Source organism: Ailuropoda melanoleuca, chromosome 2, assembly GCF_002007445.2.
Source record: "Ailuropoda melanoleuca isolate Jingjing chromosome 2, ASM200744v2, whole genome shotgun sequence".
NCBI lineage: Eukaryota > Metazoa > Chordata > Mammalia > Carnivora > Ursidae > Ailuropoda > Ailuropoda melanoleuca.
In genome coordinates, this window is record NC_048219.1 from 144,108,874 (window position 1) to 144,128,681 (window position 19,808).

General features: G+C 52.0%; 2 protein-coding genes across 4 annotated transcripts in view; both read left to right on the forward strand.

Moving 5' to 3' along the window:
* Positions 1–18,358, forward strand: part of HOXD4 (homeobox D4) — a 31,145-nt gene extending 12,787 nt beyond the window's left edge. The window contains exons 1-3 of one of the 3 annotated variants that reach the window (XR_004623504.1): positions 1,155–2,731; positions 3,282–3,717; positions 18,273–18,358. Coding sequence is in view for 2 of the 3 variants with exons in the window: in XM_034654779.1 (XP_034510670.1) it covers positions 2,296–2,731; positions 3,282–3,622 (777 nt within the window). In the remaining variant the exon portion in view is untranslated. Of the gene's footprint in view, positions 1–1,154; positions 2,732–3,281; positions 4,583–18,272 lie in introns of those variants that run through there. The other 2 variants (XM_034654780.1, XM_034654779.1) reach the window with 2 other exon arrangements.
* Positions 1–19,808, forward strand: part of HOXD3 (homeobox D3) — a 42,140-nt gene that overhangs the window by 12,749 nt on the left and 9,583 nt on the right. Inside the window, exons 3-4 of the mRNA XM_034654777.1 lie at positions 18,273–18,379; positions 18,962–19,585. Coding sequence (XP_034510668.1) covers positions 19,045–19,585 — 541 coding nt within the window. The 5' untranslated portion in view covers positions 18,273–18,379; positions 18,962–19,044. The remainder of the gene's footprint in view (positions 1–18,272; positions 18,380–18,961; positions 19,586–19,808) is intronic.

A 19,808-nucleotide genomic window follows, 5' to 3' on the forward strand; every position in this document is an offset into this window, starting at 1 on the left:
CCCATCCCCCCATCCAGGATAAGGCTGAAACTAATTTTTGAATCATAAGGGAGAAAATCAAAACAATCAAAAAAATTTTTAACACCTCTGGCCCATGGTCAGAGATCCAAAAGCCCCTCTTGAGCCCGGGCATCCTTCTGCCCCTGAAATCCATCCGGGCCCTGAGTGTGTCTGTGTTCTTCGTGCCCCAAACCGAGGCGTGAGCCCTAGACGGCGCTGAGGCGCTGGGGCGGGTGCAATTCATGAACTTTTGTACTCTTGTGTGCTGCTGTCGGCAAAGCAAAAATAATGAAACTTTGTGATATGTTTGTAAATGATTTCGAATGACCCCTCGCCCTGCCCTTCACATTAGCACGCAGACCCTCGCCTAGGGCAGCTCGGTGCCTGCAAGCAGTGCCTTCCGCGGGGTCTGCTGCAGCAGGACGGAGAGGCCAGCTCGGCACAGGGCCCAGGAAGGTAAATGTGAGACTTCTGGGAGAAGTAGCTTTGTCAGCCAACCTGGCTCGCCTCCGCACTGGGAAAAAGAATGGGTGGAGAATATTCCCCTCTTGCATCTTTTCTTCTGCCACTGAGGGCATTTGCTCCTTTCAGGAAAATACCACTTGATGGGGGAGGGTGTTATTTTGATCTGGCGAGGGGGGTAATAAAGCCGCCGTTTCTGGGATGGATTATTTTTTTCTTTTCTTTTCTTTTCTTTTCTTTTCTTTTCTTTTCTTTTCTTTTCTTTTCTTTTCTTTTCTTTTCTTTTCTTTTCTTTTCTTTTCTTTTCTTTTCTTTTCTTTTCTTTTCTTTTCTTTTCTTTTCTTTTCTTTTCTTTTCTTTTCTTTTCTTTTCTTTTCTTTTCTTTTCTTTTCTTTTCTTTTCTTTTCTNTGTTCGGTCACTCCAGCCCTGGTACAAGGATGGGGAACTCGTTGCTGCAAATTTTCACCAGGCTCTTCAAGCTACCTGAACCCTCTCTGAAAGTGCGAGTGGCTGCGTCGGGCCGGTGATGCCTCGGAGGAAGAGGCCGGGGCTGGCAGCGGTCCTGGGTACCCACTCTGGGTGGAACCCCGAGCTAGTAACGTTGTCTATATATACCCTGTAGAACCGAATTTGTGTGGTATCCACATAGTCACAGATTCGATTCTAGGGGAATATATGGTCGATGCAAAAACTTCACGTTTCTCCGAAATAGCCATAGTCGGAAGCAGAGGCCAGAGGCAGCCGGGCGCGGGTCAGTTTTCTTTCTGTTTTATTACCTTAGACTCCAGGAAGATGGACTGAGCCTGGTGACATCGTGGAGTCTTTGCCTGGAGAAGCCCCTCAGAGGCTCCTGTGTAAACCCTTAATTGGTTGCATGAATGCAGGGCCAAAGGGCTAGGTTTTGGGGGACTGGGGAGCAAGGTGGAAGGCCAGGTAGCCTCAGCCGCAACTCTGCCCTGAAGGAGTCTGAGGTGAGGTCAGAGGGTGCCCAGTGAGGGGGCTCACTGGTCATTGAGTGCCATGTGGGAAAAGGCCAGTTGGGAAGAAGGAGTGCAGGGTCCTTTGGAGCCCATCTGGGTGAGGTGGGGGTGCCATCACCACCTTCCAGGGTCATCCCTCAGCTGCATGAGCTGGGGGGGGGGTGGTGCGGGTAGGCAGTCTTGCCATACCTGTAAGGCTGGCTTTGGCTAGAAACACTCCAGCCTGGGCACTCGCAGAAAGCTTGGCAGTTACTCATTGCCTGATTTGATTCAGGCCAGCCAGATTGTTGTAACTTTTGGGTGACCCTGACGAAGACAAAGCCAGGACTCGGCCTTTGTATGGCAGAGTCCCCGTTCCCGCGGGCGGGAGCCCTGCCCGCCTGGGGTACTCCGCCTAACTCAGAGGCTGCCTCACCCATCCGCCTTTTGGTATTCTGCCGCCTGACGGATTTGGGGTCTCATTCCCCCCTTGAACTGTGCCCATTTTGGGGGGCTGTTTTCAGGCGGGAGTGAGCAGAGAGGGCACTCGAGGTTAACAAAGTCAGTGGCAGACAAAAGCTGGGATTACCTGCCAGGAATGAGGGTGCTGGGGATTAGAGAACTACAGAAACATGTGGTGGGTGCCCTCAAATGTGCCATGGCGAGTCACTTGATTACACGTATGTTATTTAGTTAAATTTGTGAAAATTATGAGATGCTCACCAACCCGGTGATAAACTCGCTCCCTCGCTATTGGCTGGCCTGGTCACATGGCCGCCAACTTTATTCAGTTGACAGCAAGTAGGAGGGCCCTATGGAAGGAGAAAAAAAGACAACACGAGAAAAATTAGTATTTTCTACCTTCTGAAATTAATGGCCATGAGTTCGTATATGGTGAACTCCAAGTATGTGGACCCCAAGTTCCCTCCGTGCGAGGAATATTTGCAGGGCGGCTACCTAGGCGAGCAGGGCGCCGACTACTACAGCGGTGGCGTGCAGGGTGCAGACTTCCAGCCCCCGGGGCTCTACCCACGGCCCGACTTCGGTGAGCAGACCTTCGGAGGCGGCGGCCCTGGGCCCGGCTCCGCGCTGCCCACACGGGGTCACGGGCAAGAAGCCAGTGGCCCCGGCGGCCACTACGGAGCCCCAGGAGAGCCGTGCCCCGCGCCCCCGGCGCCCCCGCCCGCGCCCCTGCCCAGCGCCCGGGCCTGCAGCCAGCCGGGCGGCCCCAAGCAGCCGCCCCCCGGGACGGCACTCAAGCAGCCCGCCGTGGTCTACCCGTGGATGAAGAAGGTGCACGTGAATTCGGGTAAGGCACGGCCCAGCGACCTCTCAGTCCCCACCCCAGCCTGGAGGCCTGGGCCCCTGGGAGGGGATGCGAGTGGGTGGGGGCGTGTGGGGCTTCAATGGGCGCCGCAATTACTCTCTCCATAAATTTTTATAGCTGAGGGAGCAAGCCGGGACCATGTGGCTGGCTGCTTGGCTGTGGGCGAAAAAGGGGGTGGAGATGGGGGTGGGGTGGGGGAGGACTCCATTTTCAGAGCGGAGGGAACCTGGTAGAGGAGAGGGGGATTTCCAAATGCTTGGGAATTCTGGAGCTCGTGGCGGGGCCAGGGAGATGGGACCACATTTGGGGATCCCCTCCCGGGAGCCTGGGGGAGGGAGTTGGTGGGTGTGAGGGTGGGTGGGAGTGAAGGCAGGGAGGACGGGAGGGTGGGAGGGAGGAAGGGAGCGGGCTGGGGAGTGTGCGGGGAGGGCCGCGGGGCCTCGGGGCACGCCAGGAAGTGAGCGGCAGTGGCGAGGGGCCTAACGAGTGGCTGGGCGCTGACCTGACCGTGCTGTCTGTTTTTGTCTCGCAGTGAACCCCAACTACACTGGCGGGGAGCCCAAGCGGTCCCGGACGGCCTACACCCGGCAGCAAGTCCTAGAACTGGAAAAGGAATTTCATTTTAACAGGTATCTGACGCGGCGCCGTCGGATTGAAATTGCTCACACCCTGTGTCTGTCGGAGCGCCAGATCAAGATCTGGTTCCAGAACCGGAGGATGAAGTGGAAAAAAGACCACAAGCTGCCCAACACCAAAGGCAGGTCCTCATCCTCGTCCTCCTCTTCTTCCTCCTCCTGCTCTTCCTCAGCTGCTCCGGGCCAGCATTTGCAGCCACTGGCCAAGGACCACCACACGGACCTGACGACCTTATAGAAGAGGGGACCCTGGGCCCATTCCTCCCTGCGCTCCTGGCTGAGCCGAAGCTGCGGGGGCAGGCCGGGCTTGCTGTCACCTCCCTGGGCTCTAAGGTACTGTGGGGTGGACCTAGGACACGTAGGCCGCCCTCGGACTAGGTTAGCATCCTGCCCTAGGGCAGCCCCCTCCCTGGAGTGGGATGGGGGTGGGAGGGGGGCGGGATTCTCTAAGTACATTATCATATGGCAGGAGCTACTGAGAACCTAAACCTTGGCGAGTTATTAAACTTATGAAAATCTCTGCTGTTGGATTTTGAATTTGCAAACGAAGGTTGGATACTTTATCCCAGCGTGAATTTGAACATCCTCCCCCACCCCACCCCTCCAGGGATCTTTGTGGTTTAATAATGTGGGGGAGTTGAGGCAGAAGGTTGGCCACCCCTGTGCTAGGTGCTTTCAGTGGAAACAGGAGAGCTGGGCCAGGATTTCTGAACTTTCTGGGTTATCTGTCTAATTTCCAGTGTGGAAAAAAGTATTTTGCTCCCAGTGGCCCCATGCCCAAAGAAATGAGTCTAAGAAGAAAAGTGGAAACGGGTTATTTTATGTTTAGATTATATTTGCTTAAATATTTATTTGTTGGGGGATGGGGTACAGAAATAACTGACATCTTAATGCCACAAATCTTAAGACAGTGAAAGGGGCTGAGTTTCAGGGAGAAGAACCAGAGATGTGTGGACTAACTTCTGGGTCTAACTGGCATTTTGAACTCCACCCCCTCCCCACTCCCCAGATATGTGTGTAGGGGGCCCTTAACCCTTTTAGAGGGAAGCAAAGGGTCCACTCAAAGTTGAGTTCTTGAAAATATATTTCCACATGTGCTTTTTTCAGCACTGTGCTTACAACTAGTTCTGGGTGATTAAAGAAAAGGGAAAAGAAAGAAACAAATGGTCCAACATTTTTCCTTCTGGGGAAAGAAAACAAAACCTCTGTGTTCTGGGTCATTAGATAATGACTGAATTTTCTGTTCCAACTGGATTCCAAATGCTGGATTCCAAATAACCCATATAGCAGTTTTTTTTTTTTTAATAGGAATTGGTGTACGGCCTCTATGGGAGAGGGGGTCTGTAGTGGGGAGAAAGTGGGAAAGTAGGGGAAATCTTGCTTTAAAAAAGAGAAAAAACTAATTGAATCTAGAAGTCCACAAAAGTTGGTCTTAGGGTTCTTTTCCCCTGAAGTTTTCATTTTTTAAACAAATGTAAGGAAGTTTTTCTCAACACATTAATTAGAAACAGAAATTGTAAAAGTATAAAAGTTTCAGGCCCTCTTCCTTGCCTTAAAGAGTAGTGGTTTAAGAACAGTCACTCTCAAACAACAGAAGTGATGTTCTTCAGTCATTTTTCTTATGCCTTGCCTGAGAAGGGTTCAAAGCTCATTTTTCTAAAATGCTGACCCTTAAGGATAAGGGGGAAAGAGTCAGAGGTAATGGCCAGAGTTCATATACTCAAATGAAACAAGACTTTGGAAGTTTAAAGCCCAGAGCCTCGGGCTCCAAAAAGAAACCCCTGGTTGTAGCTACGGAAAAGTGACAAAAGGGGGGGGGAAGGGATGAGCTTGAAAGAGAGATTCAGAACTGGCGCTATTTTTTCAATGCTTCAGAACACTTTAGAAGGTTCAGAGATAATTTTTTAAAATATATTTAAAGTGGAGGGAGAAAAAAGATTTTTTCTGCACGCAAGTGCGTGTTCTTTGGTGTCTCCTGAAAGCTTAGAGCAGGTATTCACTGGAGGCCCTAGGCTGAAATTCCACTTCTCTAAAGTATCTTCCAAGCCTTGGTCTTTTGTATTAGACCCTGGGGACAGCTCTTTGTTCCTCCTTGGGGTGAGCCTGGCTCTCAGACTTGCACATGGCAATACTTGAATATCGCCACGTCGGGATATTAAAGATGGATATTCCTGCATTATTCGCATCATTGTTTCTATGACAAAAAGCAAAGAGTTCATACATAGTCAAGATGTCTTTTTTCTGACGCCCTCACGTTGAGAAGCTGAAAAGGTATTTTACTGAAGTTCGGCTAAATTACAGAATCAGGTTCATCCAGAGGACAAATTTTCTATTCGATTAGCTGTATTTCAGCCGGGAGGACTGACCTCTAAACCCTTAACCTTTTGGACTCTAACTACCCTTCTCTTCTTTTTTTCCCCTCTAACATGGAGAGCAGTCTTTGGAGGTAGCATTTGAAAAGAGCCGCTATGGTTAGGCAAGTTGGAAAGTTGCTAAGATTCTTTCTTAAAGCCCAAATCTGTGAATATATTGAACCTTCTACGTGGGAGGAGAAAAAGTATATATTTTCACAACACCCAACTACATATATATTATAAAGATTATTATATAGATTTTCCCCTTCCCAGAAGTTCAGGTTATTCACCCCAGCTTCAGACCAAATGCCAAAACTGCATAGCTGCATTCACCCATGCCCCAGAGGAAAGCCAAGAGGCATGTTTTGATGAAGAAAAACCCAAGCTCCTTCTCAAACATAGCCCCACTACTTTGAAAAGTAACTTAATCAGAGAAACAACTTCTTTGTTTATAAGTTTCAGTTCTCCTCAGTTTCCGGGGATTGTCTTTTGAAATGTTAATGGAGCCTGGATGGCCCAGGGGGCAGCCCTCAACCCTGTGGTCCCAATTGGACCTCAGCGTCCATTTGGGCCCACAGGAGTGGGGCAGGGAAGAAGCAGTGCCTCCCCCCAACCAACACCATCTAGGGCAGGGAAGGAAGTGAGTTTCCATCTGGGAACGTACTCTGGAGAAACCTAGATGTGGAAAGGCACGGTGCCCATTTGCTTTTATTTGTTTCCAGTTTGTTCCCCCAAATATGAGCCAGAAGTGTTTGTTTTGGTGGTGGTTGTTTTTTTTTTTTTAAGCTGTGTTGGGGTCGTGACTGGGGAGGAGTGAAGTGTTTACTGAGGACATTGCTCCTCAGACTCCCATCTCACTTTGTCCATTGCAGCCTTTTGTTGGGAGATGACATTGTCAGTCAGCCCCATGGTGTCTGTTCACACAAGATGCTTTTTTAATAGAATTGACCAATGTTCTGCTGCCACTGATTAAAGTATTATTTATACTAATTGTTGCTTGTAGTTTTGATGTAATTCGTTGATCTATATTTGAAATAATAAAAGGTGTAGCGAAACTTCCATCCTGTTTGGTGCCTCCACAGAAGCATTCTTCATTAAGTCTTCTAAAAGCTAACATTCAATATAAGCAATTTATTTTATTATTTTCTGCATCATGCCTGACATGTGAAGGTTAAACTGTGTAAGGTTAAACTGTGTAAGGGTTAGCAAATCTGTCATTGACCTCTCCCCCACACATACACACTCCCAATTTGGCCACCATACTCTGTGAGCATTGGAAAGCCTAAGCTTGGATTCAGGCTGCAGGGCATTATTTTTTGGAGGAAAATAAGTAACTTCCTAGGCTAAAAGGAGGCTCCAGGTTGGCTCTCTGTGTGGCCCCAGTTAGCCCCAGACCCCTTCAGTCTCTCTTTGTTTTGTGGTGAGTGAGAGACTTCACTGCATGCTCCCCCCACCCCCAACTCTGGAAGAGTGCTGGGTTCTGGGCCAAGCTGGGACTGGCCAGTGACTACTCGGACCAGACCCCTCTGGCCTCCTATGTTGGACCCCTACTTTTCCTGTGCTATTCAGCCCCACTGGGGCCTCCAGCACCTGCCCCTCCTTCCCCTGGAGCCCCCTCTGCTCACCAGACGACAATAAACACTCCCCACTATAAAAAGTGGCGTGCGCTATTTTTTTCGCGAGGGCTTTCTCTCGTCTTTGCCTCGCCTTGAAGAGTGGGCCAAGACAGGAGTCCCAAAATAGCTGGGGGGGGGTGCTTGCTCGCGACAGGAAATGAGCAGAATGCATAAAATCAGACATGTGTCCTTAATATATGGAAGGGCTCGCCTCAGACGCGTGGACATGTGTATTTATAAGTGTGCAGCCAGAAGTTTAAATATTCAGACACATTTTATGATTGTCCTCTGCCCGTCTTCTGGTTAATGGTTCCTCCTGTGCCCACCAATACATCAATACCGTTGTGTGTATTGAATCACGGGCAGGGACGAGGAGGAAGCGAGTCCATAGCCGAGCCCGCTTGAGTACAGTACAGTAAATCGGGACCCTCGGCAGACGGCGCTGCCCGCCCGCCCGCCATGTTGGGGAGCCCTCCCTGCCCCCCGCGCCTGGCTGGGCGGCCGGGGCTCGCCGGCAGCCGGGGGGAGGGCCTTTCATAACCCGGAGAATTTTCAAAGTGCGAGGAAGATGATAAGAATAGATTTCTACAAGTCCCGACCACGTGATTGGCGAAATAATTAATTCAGCAAGTCCCTTAAGAAACACGGAGTCGTCATTAATCTGCCACGCAAAGGGCTCTCTCCGACTTGGAAAGTGCAGGGATCCCGAGAATATCACCCGCCGAGGGGGGCCCCGCGGCACCCCCAGCCCTCCACCCTTAGCCCCCAGTGGCGGGCGCGGGAGCGCAGCCAGCAGGTAAATATTTTGGCGACTTTTATTTCTTCAGATTTAAATCCTTAATGAACTTAGCTGTCAGGGCCGCTGACAAATAGTTCCCTTTGCTTCCTGATTTGGAACCGCGCGCCGGCGAGAAGTTGTTAGTGGCTTGGATAGTGACCTTTGGTTCAGCAAAGCTTTGCACTTATGAAAAATTACTGAGAGCCGCCGAGTGTGTGTATGTGAGCGAGAGAGAGGGTGTGTGCGAGCATGTGGGGGTGTGCGAGGGGCGAGGGGCGAGGGGGCGAGGGGCGAGGGTGCGCGCGGGCTGCTCCGAAACAACAGGAGTTGTGGAAAAAAAAAAAAAAACCCGCCCGGCTGGGGGACGCGCCTGGCGCACGCGGGCCGAGGTTGCCCGGTCGCCTGTGTCTACCGGGAACAATGGTCGCTGTCACGGCATCTGCTGCCTATTCTTAAACCGGTGAGAAAAGGCCCTGGCCCTCCTTTCAAGCGAGGGTCGTAAATTTTTCTTTGCGTCATAATAGAAGGCTATAAAATCGAGTTGAAATTTTACCCCAGGCAGGTTTTAACCTACAGATAATGATTTCCGAGTTTCTTCTCCCATTCCCCTCCTTTCCCACCCAAGCTCTGCTGCTTCTGTCACCCCCGCCAGGAGTTTCTCCTTCTTCCCGTTTATTTTTGTATTTTTAATTTGGACGAAGATCTAAAATAAAGTCCTTGCCGCCGGAGTGGGAGACCCTGGGGCGAAAGGAAGCCTGGGGCAGGGATATGCGGGAGAGGCCAGGTCGAGGTGCAAAGGCTGTCTGTCTGTCCTGTCGCCTCCCGTTTCAGCCTTTTTTCTCCCACCCTCCAAGGAGATCTGAGGTCCCACTAGCCACTCTGCTCACACCCCACCCCACCCCCAGCTTGCCCGGGGATCTGGGTTGGGGCAGCAGCGGGCATTCTCCTCCAGCTCGCAACTCAGGGCCAGTGCCGGGGAGGAAAGCCTCTTTATTCGTTCGCCTCCTTCCCTCCCGTTGGCTTTGAGGATGATTTCCGCTAGCTGGAGCTGGCTGTGTTTGGTAGTTGTTTTGGGATTGTGTGTATGTTTTGATTCCTTTTTTGGTGTGTGTGTATTTCCCAGTCAGGACAGAGACAAAGTTTCCTCTGCTATGAATTATACATTCAAACAATAATACATTAATTCAATTATTCAGAGATGACAAATGTTTATGTGCTTTGCAAGTGACTCCGACGCAGATTCCGGGCGCTTTCTTTGAGCTGCTTGCGTTTTTCTCAATGAGAATTGGCTCCCCTCCCACCCCAACCCCACCCACCCCAACCCACCTCAATATCCCCTGGTAGGCCCAGAGAGGAACCCACAAAAGCCTCCCCAGCCCCACCGGCAGCCCGGCAGCCAGCAGCCTCCCAAGTCCTGGGCTTGGCGGGCACCGGCCCGGGCTATTTTATCAGTGTGACAATTGCCCTGGTTGATGTGATAAATCATCGTAAGTAATTCCTGAAAGGGTGCGAGGCTGTTGGGGGCCGGGCGAGGACTGTAAATCTTTCCGGTTTATTGCTCTATGAACATATGCTCCGATTGAAGAAGGCTTAGATCCTTTCCCGGAGACAAATTCCCGCAAATCGGCCCCCCTCTTTGGCAGGAGATTAACACTTGCTGCGGGCCCGTTGCTCGGCCCCTGGCGGGAGGCTAGGGGGCGGGATCCTCCGGGTGGGGGTGAACTGGGGGCACCTACGGTCCGGCCTCAAGAGGCTTCCCGAGTGGGCCTCCAGCCAGGCCCGGCCAGGTGAACAAAAGGAAGAGCTCCCTGACAGGTCTGGGGGCTCGAGCCTGTGACCTGTCCTCGGGGACTTCCTGTGCTTCTGAAGTGGGGATGAGGAGGACTTTACTCCCTTCTCCCCGGCTCTTTTAGGGCCGCCAAGCCCATTCACATTCGCCTTCGCCTGTCAGAGACCTTGCTAGTGGCGACAGGGCATCTGCTCCATGCGCGATACCGTTGAGAAGCAGAGTGGCCATGAAAACGAGACTTCGGGGATGGGGTGGAGACTTCCGCATGGTGCGGGATTCCGGGGTGCAGGTCGGGCCGGGAGAGGGCCAGGGGGGCTCTTGGCGGGCTAGGACCTGGAGGCTGGTCGCTCACCCTGTTCGAGAGCTTAACTCTTTCTCACAGGCAGAATTGTTACCGTAAATTCCGCCCGACCACTTGGAGAGTGCTGGGAACAGGTCCCGATGTAATATTTCTAAACAGAAGCTCCCTTGACTCCCAGATAAGCCCGACTAGGACTGATTTCGCAGGCTCCTCGCCTTTTTGGAGGCGCCGCAGGAAGCGGGAAGCCGCGACCTGGCAGTCGCCTGGCCCGCGGATTCCGTGGGCCGGGCCCAGGTTCGGAGGCGCGCAGGTCTCCGCACAGAGCGGCTCGGCGCCTCGGCGGCTCCAGGCCGCGCAGGACCCGAGTGGAGTGCGCCAGACGCAGAGAGGGAAGACCGCTAGCGGTCTGGCCTGCTGCTTAGGCGCCTTTTCTGGCTCTCGGGAGTGGCGGCTCCTCTGCTGCGTCTGCGGAACGAGCCAGGCCTCAAGCAGTGGTGAGGGTGGGGGAGTGGGAGTGGGGGTGGGGTTTCCCCGGGGTGACCGGCCGGTTCTGGGAGCTGGAGTCACCCACCTTAGGGCCGGAGCCTGCGCTGTGCCACAACTAATTGCCTCGTCCAGGGAGGGGGAGAGCAGCGCGTCCGCCTAGGCGGAGCCTTGCCTGGGTGCGTGCGGATGCGAGGTATCGGGATGGGGCGGCCGGCCGGGGAGCTAAGGGAACCCTGGGCCTCATGCTCCACAGCTACCTCCGGAGATGCCTCTGAGAGGCAGCCTCTAAAATTTCCAATCCGTGGGCCAGTCCGGTGGAAGGCCGGGCCAGGGTCAGAGGTCGTGGGGGGAGAGAGTCTCAGCGCCCCCATCCCACTGCCGGCGGCCAGGCTGGGGCTGGGTTGGTCCCGAGCTGCGAGATGGGGGCTTTCTTTCCGCTCCATGCCCACCCATGTCTGCTCCGGGGAATGGGCCCAGATTCCACGCTTCCTGCCCCTCCTCCAAGCCCCCAGGCCTGGCTGCGCTCCGGGGCTGGATGGCGTGAAAGTTTCAGCCTCTCAGTACAATCTTCCCTCGGGGTCACGTGAACAAATATGCTCGCATTTGAGGGCAGCGTCTGTATTTCCCGACTATGAGGGGGTTTCCGGGGCTCTCTCCAAATCCAGAAAGGGCCACATTCCGAAAGCAAAACAAACCCCGAGCTCTGGGGGGTCTGGGAGGGCTGGGCAGGAACCCAGGAGTGGGTGGGGGCGCGGGTGGCCGCCGCTCTGGGCCTGGGAGCCGACAGGCGGGCGGGTGGACCGACGGGCGCGCAGCGCAGGCGAAGCCAGCTCGGGGACTACGAACTCGTTCCTCCTGCGTTTATTGGTAGTTGAACCTCAGCCTGGTTCCGTTCTACCGGGAATTCCGTGTGCTCGGGTATATGGTCGCGTCTGCGAGCGCGCAAGACCAGGGTTGGGACAGTGTTGTCTGCAGACAAAGGGGGAAGGCTAGCTCTGCCCCCCACTGGCGCCCACTCTGAGGCCGAGGACACCAGGTTTATGATAAATTGGGATCCAGGTAAGCAATTGCATGACAAAATGGAAATCTTTGGGCACCGGGCTGCTTGCTGCCCTGAATAGGATACTAAATATGATTTATTTTGTGTAATCTGTGATCTTGATTATCGCCAATTGGTGAGGCAGTCCGCGTAGACCTAGATACACCTCTACATATACATCGAGGGTGGTGATTAATCGCAAGGAGGTGCGCTTTGTGGGGATGCTCCCCGCCTACCCAAAGGTTAGGAGGACACACTACCTTGCCAGGCTTGGGGGGTGGCTGATGGCATGGTTGGAGAGGGAGGAGGTGGCAGTTTGAGGAGAGGGACGGTGAGGGGGTCGGGGGCTGGAGGAAGTATTTTGGGGGTAAATGTGCAGTTATGAGAAGGGGCTGGAAAATGAAATGAATAAAAAGAAACTTTTTTTACACTGTCACTGCCAAAGTAAGATGGAGCATCATATTAATTCCGTGTCTTGGGCTGCCTGGCTGGGCACAGGCAGGTTGATTTATATGTATTTAAAATAAACTCTGTGACCAGCCAGCTCCCTGCATTGTTCTGGGAGCTAGCTCCACATACGGACGCCTTTATCTCTTGCTGCTGGCTTAATATTTTTTCCTTTAGAGGTTAAAGTGCTACTCAAGCTTCTCCCCCAAATTCAAGAGAACCCCCAAACTCCTCAGAAGAGTTTGAGAGGCTCCTCCACATGCCCCCTCACTAATTTGGATTTTGACTTCCATAGTGTCAGAGAAAAGACTTAGGGCTCCTGAGTTCTCCCCAAAGAACCCAGGATGAAAGCTAAATCCTATTTTGGCTTCTGCATCCCTTGCATCCTTTTGTTTACTGGATCCTTTGGCTCCTGGCTGGAGGAGGACAGGACAATTCATTGGGTTTTTCCGGGGCCAGAGCCCAAGTAAGGAGCTCCATGAGTCCAAGTGAGCAGCTCCAGGCTCGTGGGAATGCACACAGCCGGGCCAGACTGAGCCTCTGTGGGAAGGGTCCCAGAAAGCAAGGAGCAGTTCCTTAGCCTAGCTTGGGACAGGCCCCAGCCAGAGAGGGACCGACTTCCAAGGGCATCACCATCAAAGGAGAGCAGTAAAGTTGTTTTGTCAATCGCCTGCTCTTGGCTCCATCAGAACTTAAAGTCGCTGGACATTTTTCTTCGCCTGCTGCCTTGGAGCAGCGCGCCTGCCAACTTAGTCAGCTGAATCCAATTACTGCGAGCAGCATTTCATTTGGCCCCATGGAGCACTCACTTATAACTTCCCCGAAAATTTCAATAATCCGCACCAAGGCTCTCTATCCTAAAGACTTTTCCCGGGACGCTGGTGGGGGTTGGGGTATAGGGCCGGCTCTGCCTCAGACCAGCTCTTCGTTGACAGCTCGCAGATAGGGCTCCCTCCTGCTCCCCCAGTTTCTGGCTGCGGTAAGGGTACTTGAGCTGGTGGCCCAGGGCCAGCCAGGTTAAGCCTGCGATTCTGGGCAAGCAGGAGGCTGATGTTGGGCCTGTGCTGGATGGTGGGTGGGCTGAGCAGGGAATGCGGGAGAAGGCAGTCGGGACTCTGGGTGGCCCAACTTTGTTCCCCCTGGGGTCCTTTTTCTTTTTCCCTTCGCAAGCCTCCTGCACCAGAGCACGGGGTGCACAGGGCATCCCAAGCACCCAGGAGCACACTTACCCTGTTCCTCCATGGCTGGGAAAACAAAATCTAGCTACAGGCCATGCAGGGTTGGCCCTGGTGGCCTCCCAATTTAGCTCTCTTCTGAAGGGAAGATCCTACTTTTAAAGAACCCTCTTTAAAAAAATAATAATAATAAAACAGTCAAGCGGCAAAAGTTGATGTCCGTTCACGTGAATGTATCATCTAAAGTGGCTCCGGGGCTTGCCGGCCGGTCCGAGGACCTGCGTACAGTGTTCCCCCACTGCGCAACCCTGGGGCGGCCCGGCAGCCTGGGCCCGCTGGGCCCTCTGGGCCTGAGACTGGCTGGGAAGCTGAAGCCCGGGCGCGATATTAGGAGCCCTACCGGGCTGGGATCTCTCCGAGGCGCTTCCGTTGGGTGTTCATTAAGGGGTGAGTTATTGCCGTGCGAGCCAAAGGTCACTTCAAAGGCTTATGGCTGCGTGCTCTGGTCTTTAGATGGGACCGGAATGCTTTGTGTGGGGCTTTCTCCTGCGTGGTTTAGTGTTTGCAAACTACTGAGTCGACAAATTGCACAGGGCAGATGCAAGAGGGGTGATTGTGTCTCTCCTTTCTCCTGACCTGCATGGACACCCGTTAGGCACCCACAGTGGTGGGCAGCTTGGTCTGTTTCTGGGTAAGGGTGGAACGGATGTTTGTTTCTTCAGTGGTTTGCAGCCTAATCCCTACCCAGGAGTGGGTGAGCAGCCCAGGCCAGGAGTGTGGTGGGTACCTACTGGAATAAAATAAATTCAGGGGAACCATTCAAGATACAACGTACAAACCAAGAAATAGCGCCCAGCTCCCTTCCCACTGGGGCTGAGTAGGACAGCCATTGACTCGGACCTACCCAGGCCCATCTATATATTCGTCCTCTTTTTCTGGTGCCCTGTGCTGTAGCCTTCCTCCCACCCCAATTCTGCACAGTCCTCTTTTGCTCCTAGGAGGGTGGGCTCGGCCTGGGGGATTAGGGCACCTGGAGCACTTAGAGCTTGGTTGAAGCTGGAGGAGAGATCTAATTCCCCTTGTGCCTTTGACCCTCTTGGCCCACCCCCTGCCTGAGGGTCTGGCATTTTCCTCAGGTTGGAGCTGTTCCTTTCCCCACCCACCAAAGATTTTGTGTTAAAGCCCACTCACTCCCTAGAAGCCAACCAAGTCTTCTTTCTGCCAGGGAGAAGGCGCCTGGAATGACTTCGGGCAGCGTATGTGACAATAGTCACATTGATTATGACACCCTTAAAAGGGGTAAAGGGGTAAAGCCCCTCAACATGTGTGCGTAAGAAAGAATCGGTTGCCACTGAGAGTTTTCTATTTTGTTCCAGATCTGCCTCAACAGAATATCAAAAGGAACCCGAAGAACCTAAAAAGAGTTACCGACAAAATTTGAGAACACACACACCCACACAGACACACACAGACACACACACACACAGTTGTGGTGAGTAGTGTGATTAAAAAAAATAATTTCCACTACATTTCCATCTGTCCTACAACTCAAGGTAGCCATCTCAGGATTCATACATCAAGACATAAAACAAAGGGCGGCTTTGAAGTGGATCACCTCAGTGTGAACTGCTGCCCGTTACATGATAACCGATCATCGGCCTTCAAATTTATGGCGCTTTAATGGGGTGAGCCCAGTGCCTTAAATGCAGGGTGTATTACGTATTGAGTTATCTGGGCTAAATAAGAATGATTTAGAAGGCACGTCCAGGGCTTCCCATAGGGCAGAAGAGGCTCAGGCTTGAGAGAACGAGAGAACTCGGGCAGAAAGCTATCCCAGCTCTGCAGCAAACATATCCCTACGGAGCAAACCCGAAAAGGAGTGGTTTCGGAATCCCGGAGTAGCAAAGCCAACAGGGGCAAGAACCGTTGCTATGTTCCAGCGAATTAACAGGAATGCCCAGCAAGAGTCTTGTCGGCCAAAAAGAGATTTGTGGGCTTCCGAGGCCCTGGTTTAGGAAAAAAACAGGGAGAGGAGCTAAGGCGACAGAAACCACCGTCAGACCATCGCCTCCCCCTTCTCTTTCAACTTGCCCTGACTCTACCGCTCCATAATTTGCTACAATTGCCTAGCAAGTCGCAGCCCGGCGACTGCCGCCCCTCCCTCTCTCCCTCCCTCCCCAAGCCCCTCGGTTTTTTCACGGCCCCGGCGGGCGAGCGAGCGCCGGGCCGGCGTCCGCGCATCCAGCAAGCTTGCGGCGTCCCAGGCAGCGGCGGGCAGCAGATCTTCGGCCACCGGCGAGGCTGCGCGCGTCCGGTCCCGCGTCTGGCCGCCCAGCAGAGCTGCTCCGACAGGCGGGCACTGGCCACTTTATATAATCCCCCTGCTCGCGGGGCGCGGGGCCGGGAAAAGTGCGGAGTAGGGAATTCTTTTGCTGCTCTTCCTCCTACGCGGAGCCTGTTTTCCACTTCTGAAAAGTGCCGGGCCTTGGGAAGTGTTTTTCTTTTCATTCCTTACTGAAGCGTTTACTGCCGCCGCGCTTGCAGTCATAAATTTTGTTACAAACCACAATGACAGGTGCATTGATATGCACCGTGAGAGCTCCAGCTGCTTAATAACCCCGTCCCCTGGCCGCTGTGAGCGCCTTTTATTTATTCGGTATCATATTAGGTATTGATCCTGGGCAGAATTAAGTGCAGTGAGCAAGTATCAGGGTTCGGCGGCTTCAGAGGCGCGGCGGGTGCGGCGGTCCAGCGCGGCCCAGGCGGCGGACGGTGGTCACTTTGAGGCCGCCTTCCTTCTGGCTGGGGACCGTTTGGCCCTGCATTCCCTGCCTGCGGTTGGGCCTCCAGGCTGAGTTGGGCAACTTCCCGGGACCGCGAGAAAGGTCGAGCCAGACCCCATTTAGTGCCCCTACCCTAGAAGGGGCCGGGGGTTGTGCCGGCGGGGTTCTGGGGAGGCTGCCCCGGCCGGCGCCCCGGGGGTTGAGGGGAGGAGGAATGAGAGAAAAGGGCAGCTGAGGACTTCGAAGACCGCCCCTCCCCCTACACGGGCTAGTCTTCACCCCAAGGCATTTGGGTCCTGTAGCAAAAATGAGCAGAGGTACCAAAGGGCGAAAAAAGAAAGCCTTTAAAAAAAGGGGGGGAGGTGATCGAAAAGATGAGCCACTGAACAGTTGACCATTGTCCAAGTGATTTATGACCCATTCCTGCTTTTTAGGTTCAAGCAGAGTTCACAAGGAGTAGGGATTTCTGGAAAGAAATAAGCTTTTTTTTTTTTTTTTTTAAACCAGTTTTGTAACAATATTCTCGGGTTCTGTTTTAGGAGAGTTGGTTTCTTTGCGGCATTATAATATGGATGTGGGGGGAGACTGCAAAGTCTTTTCTGGTGAGGGGAGGGCTACGGCCCTTCTGGAGCAGTGGACATTGGGGTGGTGGCTCATCATTGAGTGGGCCTTGAAATTCCTTAAGACAATGAAAACAGACAGGAGAGAACAGTCGCTGTGGTTATTCATGAAGCTGCCAAGTATTTACACTTTTGAGGCCCAGGACACGGAGCTTCTTCCAGGAATATGCCATAGGACAAATACATATGTAAAACCATCTGTTCCAAAGACCTGGTCGGTTCCTAAAGAAGCTATTTTAATGTGATTTGTCCACCTATTGAGATAAACTTGGTCAACCTGGGAGGCAAGGGGGGGTGATTTTGCTTCCACGGTTGTAAATGAAATGATGGAAGTAGCAGTGAGTTCGGGTACGCTGAGTGTCAGATGTGACCATTTTGACATCCAGAGGGCCCACTCATGGATTAAGACTGGAACCAGGATCCCAGAAAAGTCCAGAAACAAGTAAACCCAGAGTACCCAGTCCTTTGGCTTGGGGGCAAACACATAAATATTAATCACAGGATGAGGATGTAACTTTCCATTTGATATTCAGTAACTTTAATGGTCAGAGGATGATATAGAAAATGAATGAAAGAAAGATTAATACCAGCTTTGCTAGGTAGATATCTTAACTGCATACATGTAAGAGCAATAATAGAAACAATTCCTAAAACACATCCTAGTATTCTGTTATCCCATTGAAAAGGGCCTGTGTCTTATCAATATAAATGCCAGATTCACTTATATTTTAAAACAAAATGGGCAACAGTATTACCAAACAAAGGATAATATGAAGAATTTTAAAAATTGGCCCCTTTGGTGAAAGTGGAGGAGAAATGAGTGAATGGAGGAGTGGTTTTGATCCTAGTGGTCAAATCCATTAGGCCACATAAGTTGTCTAGACAATGTGGTCCATCATGATGACCATGATGGAAGCCCAGGGAGTTTTGAGAAGGAAAGGTGCCTGAAAGAGGAGATCAAGAATTAAGAGTGGGGAGCTGACCTATGAGTTTTCTTTATCAAGCAGACAAAAGTGGTTGAATGGTATTAGTTATACTTTAACTCCTTAGAAGCCTTTCAGGAGAAGGGGGTGGAGTGGGTAAGAAGGGAAACCCCCATCAAGAATCAGACGACACAAAGGGATAGAATTTTTCTTAGTTTTTTTTTTCTTCTTCTTCTAATTCTGGGTCCATTCATCATGGCATGAGAAATTCTCTCATTGGTTGTGCAGTGAGAGGAGGGGGGGTGCCATGGATTGTCCAGAGCAGAGGTCAATAATAATAATATATATTTACACAATAGATGAAGGATAAAAATGATAAAGTTATAATATAAAGCATTCTATGTTCACCCATGCTACATGCATTTCAAATTCTAAATCTCTTCAACCTTTTTAGTACCCATTTAAAAGCAATGGAGGACAAAGTAAAGACTAGAAAAATGTAGATGAAAGAGAAGAAACATTTTCTAACCTCAGAATAAGTTTGGGAGTCTAAGTGTTCTTGGTTTTTATCTTCTAGTACATTTTACAGTGCTGACCCACAGAGCTCACTGAGTGGATTCTCACCCTGTCACCAGAACGTGGACTATCTGGTCTTCATGAAAGATGCTGTGATTTTGAAACCAGGTGGGGGAGATACTTTTTTCCTTCTTTTTTTTGAGAGTTCTGGCTGTTCTGAGTGCATTATAGAGCTTTCTTTTTTCATCAACACCCTGGGGGGTCCCAAAGATTGACTGATTGATCCGTCCATTCACTCATTCAACAAGCATGTACTGCACTTACTACAGGCAGGGCACTGGACTGGGCGTTAGGAGTATAGGGATGAGTAAGACACAGTCCTTGCCCTCAAGGAGCTCACAGTCCAGTGGGAGAATCAGCCATTAAAATGTATGAGGTCATAAGTGCTTTTCTATGCCATTTCAAAAGCTAAATTGACAATCTTGAAGAAAGAAGATGGTGTCTAGGTGGGGAGGAAGCCCCTTCTCTTGGAAGGAGTTGAGCTCAAGAGAAGGAAAGGTCTTTTCTCATGTTTATGAGAAATTCCTTCTGACTTTTTCAAAGGTTCAAATAAGTTGAACTTCATAAAAACTCAAATCCTCCCCCTAGGAAGTGAGCGGGCAGCGGAGAGCACGGGCTAGCTAGTCCTTCTATATTGACTGTCTTGTCAGTTACAGTCCCTCTGGGGCCTTTCACTTTTCTTCTCCACAGGTCACCTGGAGCCTGGGGCTATCCCAGCCCTCTCAGGGTTCGGCAGACCTCGGAGGTGGAGGTGAAAGAGACAGTGGTGGTCAATGTTATTTGAGCCGGGTCAGCAGGCCCTGGAACTTCCTGAGTGTACGATGCAGAAGGCTGCTTACTATGAAAACCCAGGACTCTTTGGAGGCTATGGCTACAGCAAAGCCACCGACACTTATGGCTACAGCACCCCCCATCAGCCTTACCCACCCCCTGCTGCTGCCAACTCCCTGGACACTGATTACCCAGGCTCCGCCTGTTCCATCCAGAGTTCGGCACCTCTGAGAGCCCCAGCCCACAAAGGAAATGAACTCAATGGCAGCTGTATGCGGCCTGGCACTGGGAGCAGCCAGGCTGGGGGCGGTGGCAGCCAGCCTCCTGGCCTGAACTCAGAGCAGCAGCCACCACAACCCCCTCCTCCACCACCAACCCTGCCCCCATCCTCGCCCACCAATCCTGGAGGTGGAGTGCCTGCCAAGAAGGCCAAGGGTGGGCCCAATGCTTCGGGCTCCTCAGCCACCATCAGCAAGCAGATCTTCCCCTGGATGAAAGAGTCCCGACAGAACTCTAAGCAGAAGAACAGCTGTTCCACTGCAGGTAGCTCTCTGAGGAGGCTCATCCTGGGCTAAGTCCCCTAGAATGACCCCAAGAAGCTAGCTCACCTAGAGAGCTAGCAAGAGACTCAGGGCTAGAAGTGCAGCTTTGAAGGCCATAGGCCCACACTTTACTCATGCAGAAATGGCCTTTCTTTCTAGTGTCCCTGATTGGAACCACACCCTTACAGGGACAGGGTGCTCCATTCCAGGCTGCTGGTGCCATT